The sequence below is a fragment of the Mirounga angustirostris genome, unplaced genomic scaffold, assembly GCF_029215605.1.
Source record: "Mirounga angustirostris isolate CCGP_5_RB_7025 unplaced genomic scaffold, mMirAng1.0.hap1 SCAF_2, whole genome shotgun sequence".
NCBI classification, from domain to species: Eukaryota; Metazoa; Chordata; class Mammalia; order Carnivora; family Phocidae; genus Mirounga; species Mirounga angustirostris.
In genome coordinates, this window is record NW_026991710.1 from 177036973 (window position 1) to 177051488 (window position 14516).

Below are 14516 nucleotides of genomic sequence, written 5' to 3' on the forward strand. Positions count from 1 at the left end.
TAAATTTTTACTCCTCTTCCCCTCCACCACATCTTAGGTATGTAGTGTCATAGTTTACATTCTTTTATTTTTTGAATCACTTGATTGATTTTTACAGGTACACTTAATTTTACTGTTTTTGTGCTTCTTCCTTTTCTTATTGCAGCTGATGGTCTTTCATTCCACTTACATTACATGGAGGGCTGGTCTAGTGGTCATGAATTCCTTTAACTTTTGTTTGGGGAACTCTTTATCTCTCTTTCTATACTGAATGATAGCCTTGCTGGATAGAATATTCTTGGTTGCAAGTTTTTGTCTTTTCACCACCTTGTGGTGGCTGCTTGCACATTGCCACCCTTGTGGTGCTAGTTGGGATGCACACCTGGGGAAGGTGTGTTGGAGGGAGGGAGTCCACAGGAGAACTCGGGCATGAAGCACACTGATAGCAAGGTAGGTGGAGAGTGTTGGACTTGTGCTTGTTCCCACAGATATCCCTGTATCTAGGCTGGGGGGCAGGCAAGGGAAGTGGCACCTGGTAGCTCTTTTGTCCTAAGAGAAGTCTTCCAAAGATCCCTGGTCCTCCGGCATACACTCTGAGATTAGTAAATAAATCTTTCCATATACTCCAGGCATCTTTCAAATGGCTGCTTCTATGCTGTATCTCAGAGGGTCTGTTGGTTGTGCTGTCTCCTTAAAGGCAGAACTCATGAAGTTAGGCCCCTGTAGTTTTCAAAGCCAAATGTTATCAGGGATTTGTCTTCTCAGTGTGAGTCCCCTGCACCTGGGGTGGTTGCTGTTAGGTCTGCTCCTCTCCCTTCTGTGTGCCTGCAGCATTCCTCCCTCACATGGACCTTCCTGCAGTTGGGCTCCTGACCTCATCTCGATGTGGCCTCTTCTCCACATTTGCTTTGGAGAATCTGTTCTGCCAGTCTTTGGGTCATTATTTACACTGACTGGGTGTTATCTAGGTGTATTCATGTGGCGAGGTAAGCCTGGGATCCTCCTCCTCTGCCATTGTCGCCCAGTCTTAATTTTGGAAAATCTTACCAAGTTGGTGGCAACATGAAACCATTTATTCATGTATTTCCAGATCTCTAGTCATTCTGTACATGTTTATTGAGTAACTAGTATATGTCCAAGGTGCTAGAAGCATTCAGGTATTTTGAGTTGGGGTGGGAGGGTGGGTTTTCCTGGCGTGTCTCACATTTACCAGCTGGCCTGAGTGGAGTTGTAAATAGATGTTCTGGGATCCAAAAGCATGATTACTTTGAGTCTGACCTGCTGATTTGTCTCTTAAGTCCCTTCCTTTCCTCATGTTTGGCAATTTTATCTCTACCTACAAATTCTCCACCTCTACTTACTAGAATCAGTTATAATCTGAGAAAGGAAATTTTCACCCAGTTGCAACCATGCTTCCACGCAGCCTTTGCATCATAGTCCTTACCAGTCTGACGTGCAGGCTGCATTAATGCCCCGAGGCCTGCTGCGGCAACGCCACCGCCTGGGTTACTCCAGCTTCGTACGTAGCAAGTCTTGAAATCAGGAAGAGTGAGTTCTTCAACTTTTTTCTAATTGTTTTAGCATTTCCATTAATTTTAGGATTGGTTTGTTCAATTCTTCAAAACAAGGGCATCTATATGCATAAGGAATATTGGTCTATAGTTTTTTTGTGTGGTATCTTTGTGGCAACCAGCATTAAATCTGATTTTTAAGAAACCTATAAAATAGAGAAAAATTATAACACACTACTCTGGAACGAATTTCTTATCATTAAAGTAGCATTGGTGAAGATTAAAGAACATTTCAAGTCAAGACATTAAAAATCAGTGTTAACCATGGGGCCTAGGTGGCTCAGTTGGTTAAGCATCTGACTCTTGATTTTGGCTCCGGTCATGATCTCAGGGTCCTGAGATCAAGCCCCATGCTGGCATGGAGCCTGCTTGAGATTCCCCCCTCTTTGGCCCCCCCCACTTCTCCCCCCACCAAAAAATAGCATTAACCTGAATTATGATAGAAAGTAGAAGAAAATCATCTTAGCAATGAAGACTTAATTACATTATGTTCAAATAAGAACAGATTTTTTGGGGGGGAGTCCATCTCTTTGAATATTCAGGATTAATTTCTGGCAGTGGAAGCTCTGGACCCAAACCCAGAATATTTTGAATTTTAATTGATATTCCTAACTTAAACTCGAAAAAGGTTGTGTTAATTTACAAGCAAAAAATGTTATTTCTTTGGATACTTAACAATCCACATCTTTGCTAACACAACGGGTAAATGTGTTTTAATTTTCATTTTCTAATTCAGTGAAGTTTAATTTAGTTTCCAGCTTTGTAATTTTGGTTTCTAGCTTTATCCATTTTCAATTCATTACCTTTTTAATTTCTAATTTTAGCCATATGCTTGTTACTAGAACAGCCTGTTGTTCTTCTATCATTGTAACATCCCATGGAATCTCACTGGAGATTGGAAACAGAGTTTTTAGGTCTCAGACCTTCTCTTTTAACCGTCAAAAAGGTAGCGTCCTACCTGCCTCTTGAGTTCTCAAGTTACCAGATTCCCTGTCTGAGTGAACAGAACTTTTTTTCAGCAGTGTGATATGCATAGAGAACTCAAAGTTCCTATTTTGATCTAATTTTCTTTTAATATCTGAGTTCTAGCTCTTCTATTTATAATCCATTTCTGACCTTTGGACAAATCTGTCTAGTCCTATCTTTGTAAGTCCTGGTTTCAACTTATGCTATCAGGGAATTGTCTCACTTAGGCTCTTGGTAGATATGCTACCCTAGGCAGGTGCTGGTCCTTGACAGGGAACACACAGTTATAGCAAGAAATGTTTCACAAATGGTATCTGATATGGTCTAGTTAAGATTAATCTTAACTATAGCTTAATTAAGATTAATAAAATCTCGTTCCTTAGAAATAATTATCCACTGACCTAAAGTCAACAAAAGTTTTTTCCTGATATTAAAATATATAATTGTTTGGAGGGCAGGGGGAGCAACTAACTTGAAATAAATCAGAAAACATCTTCACATTAATCCTTCTTCTCATATACTTCATATTTGTACTTAATGCCTTTCTCCTCCTGGACATCAGAAAGAACACCTGTGTATTCTGGCAGAAGTTTATGTTTCTCCAAATCAATTTCTTGAAAAAAATACGTTACTTTCAAATTCCTGCATAATCCTTGTCACAAATAGTCTAAGATGGCCTGGTTTGTTCATGGCTTCCTTATGAATAGAACTGCCTCCCGCTATCCAAACCATGTCCACTTTGTTTGCTAATTCTGATTGCTCAATAAATTTTAATGCATCATCCAGACTTTTGGCAAGAAAATGAGCTCCTTGTGGAGGTTCCTTGAGGTCTCTGCTGAGAACTAAATTAATTCTGTCCTTCAAAGGTTGATTCTTCTTTGGAATAGAGAACCATATCTTCCTACCCATAATCACCAAATTCTGTTTACCTTCTACTGAGGAGGTTGTGGTCATTCTTTGGAAAAACATGAATTCACTCCTGAGCGGGGGCCAGGGCAAGTCCCCGTTCTTGCCGATGCCCGTGTTCTGGGACACAGCGGTGATGCAGTTTAGCCTACGAACCATGATAGGAATCATGACAGCAGCTGTAAACACCTCCCAACTAGCTCACCAAACCGGGATTACCCCTCCGAGCTTGGCGTGAAATTCAAGAACGATTTAAGTGAATATATTGACAGACTTTGAGGAGGATAATGAAAACAGCCTAGGGAACTGAAAACAAAGAGGTAAGAAGGATATAAGAGGAAGTAAGAGAGATAGAAGATAGGGAAAGAACAGCCAACAGAAGAAAATCAGCAAATTATTTTTTTTAATTATATTCAGGAGAACTTTTTAGAAATAAAAGGTCTGTATCTACACATGAAGAGTCCATCGTATACCTAAGAAAACTGAACTGTAATGTTCAAGTTTGAGTCCTAGCCTTACAAACTATTAGACTCAAATGAATTTTTGTTTTTAATTTTTACCTGGAGGCTCCAGGTAAAAATCTAGATCACTTGCCAGACTGATTTTTGTTCTCTTGTTATGCATGTATATACACACATCCTGCCGTGGAGTTGGGTTAATAGCAACTATTGCAACTATTTCACTTGCCACTTACTACCCTGTTTGGGGGTTGAGCATCTGAGTGCAAGAGGTAAATCACAGGTCTGTTCTAATTCCACGGATGTGGAAATATTCTTGGAACTAAAGGTATGTTTTTCTTTCACTCCCTGGGTTGCATAAGGAGTTCTTAAAACCTTTCACCTTGCCATTTTGTTTCTTTTTGTCCTTACTTAGACATGTTCTAGCATGTTCTACAGTTCAACAATGATTTACACTGTGTGCTGCTACATCATTATTTCTTTACCTTCATACTCAATTTGTTGTTGATAGTAAAATTCACTTCAGTAGCCCCCCCACACACACACCTTTTTTCCTCCCTTCCTCCCTCTCCCTCATCCTTCCTTCTTTGCCTTTTGGAAGTATCTGATCTGCTTTTGCTTCCTTGGAGTATCTTGACTAATTTTAGTGGCACTGGTTTATAATGAATCAAGTGGATTAAAGTTTGGTAATTATTCATTGAGTACTCAGCAATAAAGGCATTTCCAAGAATGCAGAAACTATTTTAAATATAGGGCACATAAGCATATGAGATTTTCCTGATGTAAATGTTATATACCATTGTTCTATTTGTTTCGTTTTAATTTGGATCTCTGCTAGTTGAAACTACATTAAGGGATAAGAATATCCTCCATGAAATCTGAGTAAACAATACAAAACATGGAAAAAGTACAATACATGATGGATCTTATAATCAGGACAGGCAGCAAGTAATGTAGGGCTAAGCAGAAAGCCCATTCATGCTGCTTGAAAGGTTAAGCGTTTGACAGGAGAGTGATTTTTTTTTTTTAGTTCAGCCTTGCAGGATAAGGAGAGTTTCACTATATAATGTAAAGGAATATGGCTTCTAAGGCAAGAAACCAATGCATAGGGGTATTAGTGGAGGGTTCTTGGAGACTGTGTCAGGAAAGATGTGACAAAAAAGAAATAAGAGGCTGGGAAGCACTGTAGGCTGAAGGCAGAGCTAAAGAGGTTAGACGTTATCTTTCCTCTGAAAGGGACCATCAGAGGTTTTCAAGCCAGGGAATGGGATGATTGGATCAGAATTTTAGAAACTTTTTTTCTTGAAGTGGTGAAGGCGGTAAATGATGAGAGACTATCAGAAAAAATCATGAGAAGAAGTAGTCTACCCAAGTAGTCTTCAAACATTTTTTCTCATGAAGTCCCTAAAAAATTTGAAAAACAATGTTCCTCTTCACATATTTTAAGTTGAGGAATATGGTTTTATCATAAATTTAAATAATGACAAAAAGTGCAATTTTCAGCTTATAGTAACAATATTTTACAATAAAACAGTATAAGACTATTTTTAAATGTATTCAATGGAATAAATATGATAGCAATTTGATTTTTGCCAATAACCATTTTTAAAAAATATACAATCTCTTCTTTAATCTTTTTGTCCTTTAATTCCACTATCATTCCAAGAAGGCTATATAACTTATTTTATACTTGGAAGTCTTTTATTAATCACTATATATATTTTGCAACAAAACACACACATGTATATATATGTGTGTGTGTATATATATGTATATATGCCAGACCTAAATCCCTTGAGGCCAGAAATTAAAAATTGACCTACTTGAAATAGTTTTAATAGCAGTAGGTATATAAGGAGAACACAAGTATATCAATGAATTATCCTGCCACCTTTCCAAATTACATAGTGCTGTTTCTGAATATAACCAAAATTCACACAAGATTTTTCATGTGTCAAAAGTTATAAATTCAACTTTATGTTCTAACTCTGAGGAAGGTAATAGTGTTTGATAATGCTACTTTACTTCCTGAAAATAAATTCCTAAGACATCCAGTGTTGTTTCTGAATTGCATAAGTGGAAAGTAAACCCAAATTCCAGATTCACATTTCTCTATTCTTCTGAATTTCACTCCTTCAATATTGCTGCAAACTAAAGAACTGTAGCTAACCCGTGAAAGCAATGACAATTCCCACTTTTCTTTTGTCTTCTAAAACAAGAGTTGAATCTTCCCTGTCTCTCTTGCTTTTGTTGTTCTTTAAGGATAAATCAAAAATTTATTCAGTGAATATAAAATTGAATGGCCAAAGACTGATGCTAGACAATATCAAGTCAGAAATTTTTTATAAATAAAGTTTTTAAAAATCCCAGGTTGTATAGCCTAGAACATTCTCCATTTAGGCACTTCTGTACTCCTGCCTTCTCTGAGTATACCTGTTTAATGATTCTGTAGAAGTCCATCTTCAGGGGGTCACTGTGATATACATAGTTACAATAATAATGGTTATTTCTCATTTGAGTAGTATTGTTCTATTGCATATTTTATATACATTGTCTCTAATCGCTATTTTGAAAAGGAGGAAACTGAGGTTTATATATATGAAAATACCTACCCAAGCCCAAACAGGTAGTTAGTAAGGGGGCCTGGATTTAAACTTGGTTCCCTCACTAACCTCATTGTTGCTTAAAGTGGTATCCTTTGAAATACAGAGAATGTACTATAGTCTATGAAGCTGATGATAGGCTTTAAAAGTATCAGCCTTAAAAAGTCATTTAACTTTATTTTCTATATTGTTCCCATTACATAAGGAAAAAGTCTTATTATAAGAATTCTGACTACCATTTTTTTAAATTTATTTTTAAAATTCCAATATAATTAATGCAGTGTCATATTAGTTTCAGGTGTAAAATATAATGATTCAATATTTCTATAGCTCAGTGCTTATCATGTAAGTGTACTCTTAATACCCTTCACTTATTTCATCCATCTCCTCCCCCCCCACCCCGCCCAACTATTTCCCTTCTAGTAACCACTAGTTTGTTCTCTATACGTAAAAGTCTGTTTTTTGTGTCTTTTTTTTCTTTGCTCATTTGTTTTTTTTCTTAAATTCCACATATGAAGGAAATCATATGGCATTTGTCTTTCTCTGACTTATTTCACTTAGCATTATACTCTCTAGCTCCACCCATGTTGTTGCAAACGGCACAATTTCATTCTTTTTCATGGTTGAACAATATTCCACTGTAAATATATGCCAATCTTCTTCATCCATTTATCAATCAACAGACAATAGGGTTGCTTCCATATTTTGGCTGTTGTAAATAATGCTACAACAAACTTAGGGGTGCACACTATCTTTTCAAATTAGTATTTTTGTATCCTTTGGGTAAATACCCAGTAGTGGAATTACTGGATCATATGGTAATCCTATTTTTACTTTTTGGGGAATCCCCATACTGTTTTCCATAGTGGCTACACCAGTTTGCATTCCCATCAACAGTGCATGAGGGTTCCTTTTTCTCTACATCCTCCCCAACACTGTTGTTTCTTGTTATTTTATTCTAGCCATTCTGATAGATATGAGGTCATATCTCATTGTTTTGATTTGCATTTCCCTGATGATGAGTGATGTTGAGCATTTTTTCATGTGTCTGTTGGCCATCTGGATGTCTTCTTTGGAGAAATGGCTAGTCATATCTTCTGTCGATTTTTAATTGGATTGTTTGGGTTTTTTTGGGGGGGGTCTTGAATTGTGTATGTTCTTTATATATTTTGGATACTAACCCCATATCGGATATATCATTTGCAAATACCTTCTCCCATTCAGGAAATTGTCTTTTAATTTTGTTGATTGTCTCCTTTGCTGTGCAAAAGCTTTTATTTTGATGTAGTTCCACTAGTTTGTTTTTGCTTTTCTTTCCCTTGCCTTAGGAGACCTACCTAGAAAAATGTTGTTATGACCAATGTCAGAGACATTACAACCTGTTCTCTCTTCTGGGATTGTTATGGCTTCAGGTCTCACATTTAGGTCTTTAATCCATTTTGAGTTTATTTTTGTGTATGGTATAAGACAGTGGTCCAGTTTCATTCTTTTGCATGTAGCTGTCCAATTTTCCCAACATTTGTTGAAGAGATGGTCTTTTCCCCATTGGATATTCTTGACTCCCCCCTTGTTGTAGATTAATTGACCATAAAGTGTGTGTTTATTTCTAGGCTCTCAGTTTCTTTCTATTGATCTATATTTCTATTTTTGTGCCAGCCCCATACTGTTTTGATTACTATAGCTTTGTAGTATAACTTGAAATCTGGGATTGTGATACCTCCAGTTTTGTTTTTCTGTTTCAAGACTACTTTGGCTATTGGGGGTCTTTTGTGGTTCATACAAATTTTAGGATTATTATTCTGTGAAAAATGCTTTTGGTATTTTGGTAGGGATTTGCATTAAATCTGTGATTGCTTTGGGTAGTATAGACATTTTAACAATATTTGTTTGTTTGTTTTTTTAAAGATTTTATTTATTTATTTGACAGAGAGAGACACAGTGAGAGAGGGAACACAAGCAGGGAAGTAGAAGAGGGAGAAGCAGGTTTCCTGCAGAGCAGGGAGCCTGATGCGGGGCTCGATCCCAGGACCCTGAGATCATGACCTGAGCCGAAGGCAGACGCTTAACGACTGAGCCACCCAGGCGCCCCAACAATATTTGTTCTTAAGATCAGTCCATGGGCATGAAATATCTCCATTTGTTATGTCATCTTTAGTTTCTTTCATCCATGTTTTATAGTTTTCACAGTACAGGTCTTTTACATCTTCAGTAAAATTTATTCTTAGATATTTTATTCTTTTTAATCTAATTAGGATTGTTTTCTTAATTACTCTTTCTGCTGATTCATTATTTGTTCATAGAAATACAATGGATTTCTATATATTGATTTTGTATCCTGCAACCTTACTGAATTCATTTATCAGTTTTAGTAGGTTTTTTGTTGGAGTCTTTAAGTTATTCTGTACAGTATCATGTCCTCTGCAAATAGTGAAAATTGTACTTCTTCTTTACCAATTTGGATGCCTTTTATTCCTTTTTCTTATCTGATTGCTGTGGCTAGGACTGCTAATATTATGTTGAATAAAAGTGGTGAGTGTGGACATCTTTGTCCTGTTCCTGATCTTAGGGGCAAGGCTCTCAGTTTTCACCACTGAGTACGATGTTAACTATAGATTTTTTATATATGGACTTTATTATTCTGAGGTATCATGAATGGACTTTATACTCTGTCAGATGCTTTTTCTGTGTCCATTGAAATGAACATATGCTTTTTATCCTTTCTCTTGTTGATGTGGTGTATCATGTTGATTGATCTGGGAATATTGAACCACCTTGCATCCCAGGGGTAAATCCCACTTGGTCATGGTGTAGTGAATGATTTTTTTTTAATGTATTGTTGGATTTGGTTTACTAATTCTTTTTGATGATTTTGGCATCCACATTCATCAAAGAGATTGGCTTATAGTTTTGGTTGTTTTTTGTTCTGGGTGTTTTTGTTTTGTTTTTTTGTAATGTCTTCATCTGCTTTTGGTATGAGGGCAAATCTGGCCTCATAGAATGAATTTGGAAGCTTTCTGTCTTCTTCTATTTTTTTGAATAGTTTGAGAAGAATAGGGATTGACTCTTCATTAACTGTCTGGCAGTATTTGCCTGTGAAGCAGTATGGTCCTGGACTTTTCTTTGTTGGAAGTTTTTTGATTACTGATTCAATTTCATTGCCAGTAATTGGTCTGTTCAAATTTTCTATTTCTTCCTGCTTCAGTTTAGGGGGGGTTATATGTTTCTAGGAATTTATCCATTTCTTCAAGATTGTCCATTTTGTTATATAATTTTTCATAATAGTCCCTTATTTCTCTTTCTGTGGTGTTGGTTGTTATGTCTTTCATTTCTGTTTTATTTGAGTCCTCTCTCTCTCTCTCTTTGATGAGTCTGTCTAAAGGTTTATCAATTTTGTTTCTTTTAAAGAACGAGTTCCTGGTTTCATTAATTTCTATTTTTTTAGTTTTTATTTCACTTATTTCTGATCTAATCTTTATTTCCTTCTACTGGTTTTGGGTTTTGTCATTCTTCTTCTAGCTCCTTTAGGTGTTTAGTTTGAGATTTTTTTTGCTTCTTGAGGTAGGCCCATATTGGTATCAACTTCCCTCTTAGAATAGCTTTTGCTGCATCCCAAAGATTTTGGACCATTGTGTTTTCATTTTCATTTGTCTCCATGTATTTTTTTAATTCTTTTTTGATTTCTTGGTTGACCCGGTCATTGTTTAGTAGCATGTTATTTAACCTACATGTATTTGAGTTCATTCAATTTTTTTCTTGTGTTTTATTTCTAGTTTCATAGCATTGTGGTTGGAAAAGATGTGTGGTAGGTCTTCAGTGTTTTTGAATTTGTTGATGCTTGTTTTGCAGCCTAATATGTGATCTATTCTGAAGAATGTTCTCTGTGCACTTGAAAAGAATGTGTATTCTGCTATTTTAGGATGGAATGTTCTGAATATGTCAGATTCATCTGGTCCAATGTGTCATTCAAAATCACTGTTTCCTTGTTGATTTTCTGTTTAGAGGATCTATTCATTGATGTAAGTGGGGTGTTAAAGCATTTTACTATTATTATATTACTATCAACTACTTTCTTTATTGTTAATAGGTGTTTTACATGTTTGGGTGTTCCCACATTGAGTGCATATTTACAATAGTTATATCTTCTTCTTGGATTGTTCCCTTCATGATTATATAGTGTTCTTCTTTGTCTCTTATTACATTACTTGTTTTAAGGTCTATTTTGTCCCATAGAAGTCTTGCTACCTCAGCTTTCTTTTCACTTCCATTTGCATAATAATTGCTTTCCCATCCCTTCACTTTCAATATGCATGTGTCTTTAGGTCTGAAATGAGTTTTTTTGTAGGCAGCATATAGATGAGTTTTGATTTTACATACATTCTATCACCCTGTGTCTTTTGACGGAATGTTTAGTTCATCATTTACATTCAAGGTAATTTTTTTTTTTTTTAGTAGAGAGAGAACAGGAGCAGGCGGGGGTTGGGGGTGGGTAGAAGGAGAGGGAGAGAGAATCTTAAGCAGGTTCCACACCCACCACAGAGCCCTACATGGGGCTTGTTCTCACAACCCTGAGATCATGACCTGAGCAGAAATCAAGAGTCAGACACTTAACCGATTGAGCCACGCCCCCCCCCGCAACATAATTATTGATAGGTATGTTCTTATTGCCATTTTGTTACTTCCTTTATGATTATTTTTGTTCTCTGTTCCTTTCTTCTTTCATGGTTTGTTGGTTTTCTTTAGTGAGATATTTGCATTCCATTTCTTTATTTTTTGTAATTCTGTTACCAGTTTTTTGATTTAATGGTTACCATTAGGTTTATATATAACATCTTGTGCATATAGCAGTCTATATTAAGTTAGTGGTTGTTTAAGTTTGAACACATTCTAAAAGCACTAAGCTTTTACTCCTCTCCTCCCTCACCCCCCATTTTAGATACATAGTGTCCTACTTTACATCTTTTATTGAAACCCTTGACTGATTTTTATAGATATACTTTTTGCTTTTGTGTTTCCTACTTTTCTTATTCCTGCTTATTGATTTTTCCTTTCCACTCGAAGAGTGCCCTTTAATACTTTTTAGTAAGGCTGGCTTAGTGGTGAAGCATTCCTTAAGTATTTTTTTTTTTGTCTGGGAAACTCTATTTCCTTTTCCAACCTTTCCTTTTCCAACCACATCCTATTCAGAATGATAGCCTTGCTGGATGTCCTATTCTTGGCTGTAGGTTTTTCTCTTTCAGCACCTTGAACATGCTACTCCCTTCTGGTTTGCACAGTTTCTACTGAAAAAGCCTCTGATAACTGTTACAAAGAAGGGAAACCCCTTAAAGTTTTCTTTTCTCTTGCCACTTTAAAAATTCTCTTTATCAATACTTTTTGCCATTTTAATTACTATGTGCCTTTGTGTGGACCTCCTTGGATTGATTTTGTTGGAGGGTGTCTCTGTCTCCCAGATCTGGAAATCTGTTTCTCCAGATTAGGGGAATTTTCAGCTATTTCTTCAAATTTTCAGCTCCCTTTTTTCTCTCTTCTCCTTCTGGAATCCCTATAATGTGCATATTATTACACTTGGTGGGGGTCACTGAGTTCCGTTCGTCTCTTCTCATTTTCTTTCTTGTGAAATTTTTTTCTTTGTCCTATTCAGCTTGATTCCTTTCATTACTCTCTCCTCCAGGTCGCTGATCTATTCTTCTGCTTCCCCTAGTCTATTACTATTCCCTCTAGTGTATTTTACTTTCAGTTATTGGGTTCTTCATCCCCGACTGGTTCTTTTTTATGTTTTCTCTCTCTTTGTTGAGCATCTCACTGAGATCCTCCACTCTTTTCTCAAGTCCAGGCAGTATCTTTATGACCACTATTTTAAATTATCAGACATTTTACTTAGCTCCATTTCGTTTAGGTCTCATGGTTTTGTCCTGTTCTTTGCTTTGGGACCTAATCTTCCGTCTCCCCATTTTGTCTAACTCTCTGTGTCTGTTTCTGTGTGTTAGTAAGTCAGCTACCTCTCCTGCTCTTTAAAGTAGTGGCCTTAGGAAGAAGAGGTCTTGTGCCCTGCAGGACGGTGTCCCATGTGCTAGAACCTGGGGCTCCCCAGATGCCTGTGTGTTGCACATGCCCTACTACTGTGCCCGAGCTGCGTTTGACTGCAGTCCAATGGCTTTCTTTGCCTATTGTGGGCAAGATTTGGTGCCTGGGCTATTAATGTGCCAGTTTGGGGTGGCCTTGGGCTTGTGCTGAGTCAGACCAGATGTTTGCCAAGGCTGTGGCAGCACTAGACTGTGGGGTGCTGCTGTTGGTGCGTGGGGCCTGCGGTCACACCAGATGTCTGCTCCCAACGTACTGCTGGGATGAACGTCAAATTGATGTGTGGTTATTTCCCCACCTCCAAGGGCCTGAGTCACTTCCGAGTGGTTTCGGCCCTGTAGGGCTGCTTTTACACTGCCAGGCTTGCGGCACCATTTTGGGGGGTCTGCTGCTGACGTGGGTTAAAGTAGGTGGGTCTGTAGGAGAACAGAGGGACTGGTTGCACTGTGAGCGAGCTAGGCAGAGAGTGTTGGAGCTGCACTGGTTCCTGCAGGTGTCTGGGTATCTAGGCTGGGGGGCGGGAGAAGGAAATGGCACCTGACAGTTCTTTTGTTCTCGGAGAAGTCTCTTAAAGATCCCTGCCCCTCCAGTGCATGTTCTGAGAGTAGTAAATAAATTTCCTTCCTGTATACCCCAGTCTTCTTTCAAACTGCTGCTTCTACGCTGTACCTCAGGTGCGTGTTTGTTGTGCTGTCCCTTTAAGGGTGGGGACTCAGTTTCCTATTGTAGTCCTGCCCTCTCCAGAGTGGAGTCTGCTCATTTTTAAAGTTCCAGGTGTTATGCCACTGATTATATGAACTTGGGATGTTAGGCCCCTCTGGTTTTCAAAGACAAATGTTAGGGGGGTTCCTCTTCCCAGTGGGGGCCCCCCATGCCTGGGGTGCTTGGTGTGAAGTCTGTACTTCTCCCTTTTCTGAGCTTGCAGTGGTCCCCCCTCCCTCCTGTGGGACAGCCTTGTAGGTCAGCTTGGTTCCCGACCTCATCTCCCACTTACTGTTTTTGATGTGTCATCTTTCTATTTAGCTTTAGAGAGTTTGTTCTGCCAGTCTTTGGGTCATTTTCTGGGTTATTTACACTGGTCGGGTGTTATCTAGGTGTATCTGTGGGACGAGGGGCATTGAGCATTCTCCTTCTCCACCATCTTTCCTGGAAGTCCTTTGGTTAGCACGGTTTAACATTTTTACCAATAAAATAGGTTTTCACCTTTACTTCGCTTCACATTTCCTAATACTGAACAGTGAAAGGATAACGCCAAATACCCTGAGAGTTTTTTTAAAGGTATATACCTCTACAATCATTCTTGACTACTTTACTGTTTCCAGTTTCCAGCCTTCAAGCTTTTGTGTACTTGAAACATAACAGACTTATCAGTGTAACCATGATGTTCTTAAAGGTTCGTGTGGTCAGAGTTTCAAATAGTAAATCCCAAGAGTATTGTAGATTGAACACATTAGTTCTAGATGGCTGCCCTCCCTACAAGAAAGACGTACAGTATTTCTAAAGAAAAATATATTACCTGTTGATTTATTGATTTCATTTTTACATAGTATTTTCTACTTTTTAATATACCATGGTAATTGTGGTATAATTATACTTTTGAATTGTACTTTTTCACACAGTCTATTTGTTACCAATAATAGGCATTGGTTGTTTCTAAGTTTTTGCTGCTCTAGAGACATTAAAAGAATATCATCATTCATGTGGATTCTATTTTCTTGAATCAATGTACTTCCTCTAAAATAAGATTGGGTCAAAGAATATGACCATTTTAATGATCCTCGATACATACACTGCAAGGTAACTTTCTAAAAAGATTGTCAGCAATTTATACTACTCCCAAAATTATCTGACTCAGCCTGATTTGGCCATCTCACAATCTGGGTGAGGTACTTAAAAGCAAGTTCTAATTCCATCGCTGTAAAATGCACTCCCTGTCACGTGTAAAGCCTGCT

General features: G+C 37.7%; 1 protein-coding gene and 1 pseudogene across 1 annotated transcript in view; both read right to left on the reverse strand.

The window, feature by feature from the left end:
* Positions 1-1598: 1598 nt before the first annotated feature.
* LONRF1 (LON peptidase N-terminal domain and ring finger 1) overlaps positions 1599-14516 on the reverse strand; it is a 54354-nt gene continuing 41436 nt past the window's right edge. The window contains exon 12 of the mRNA XM_064585602.1: positions 1599-1696. Within this exon, the coding sequence (XP_064441672.1) occupies positions 1688-1696 (9 nt within the window). The 3' untranslated portion in view covers positions 1599-1687. The remainder of the gene's footprint in view (positions 1697-14516) is intronic.
* Positions 2068-3660, reverse strand: LOC123847389 (dihydrofolate reductase-like; annotated as a pseudogene).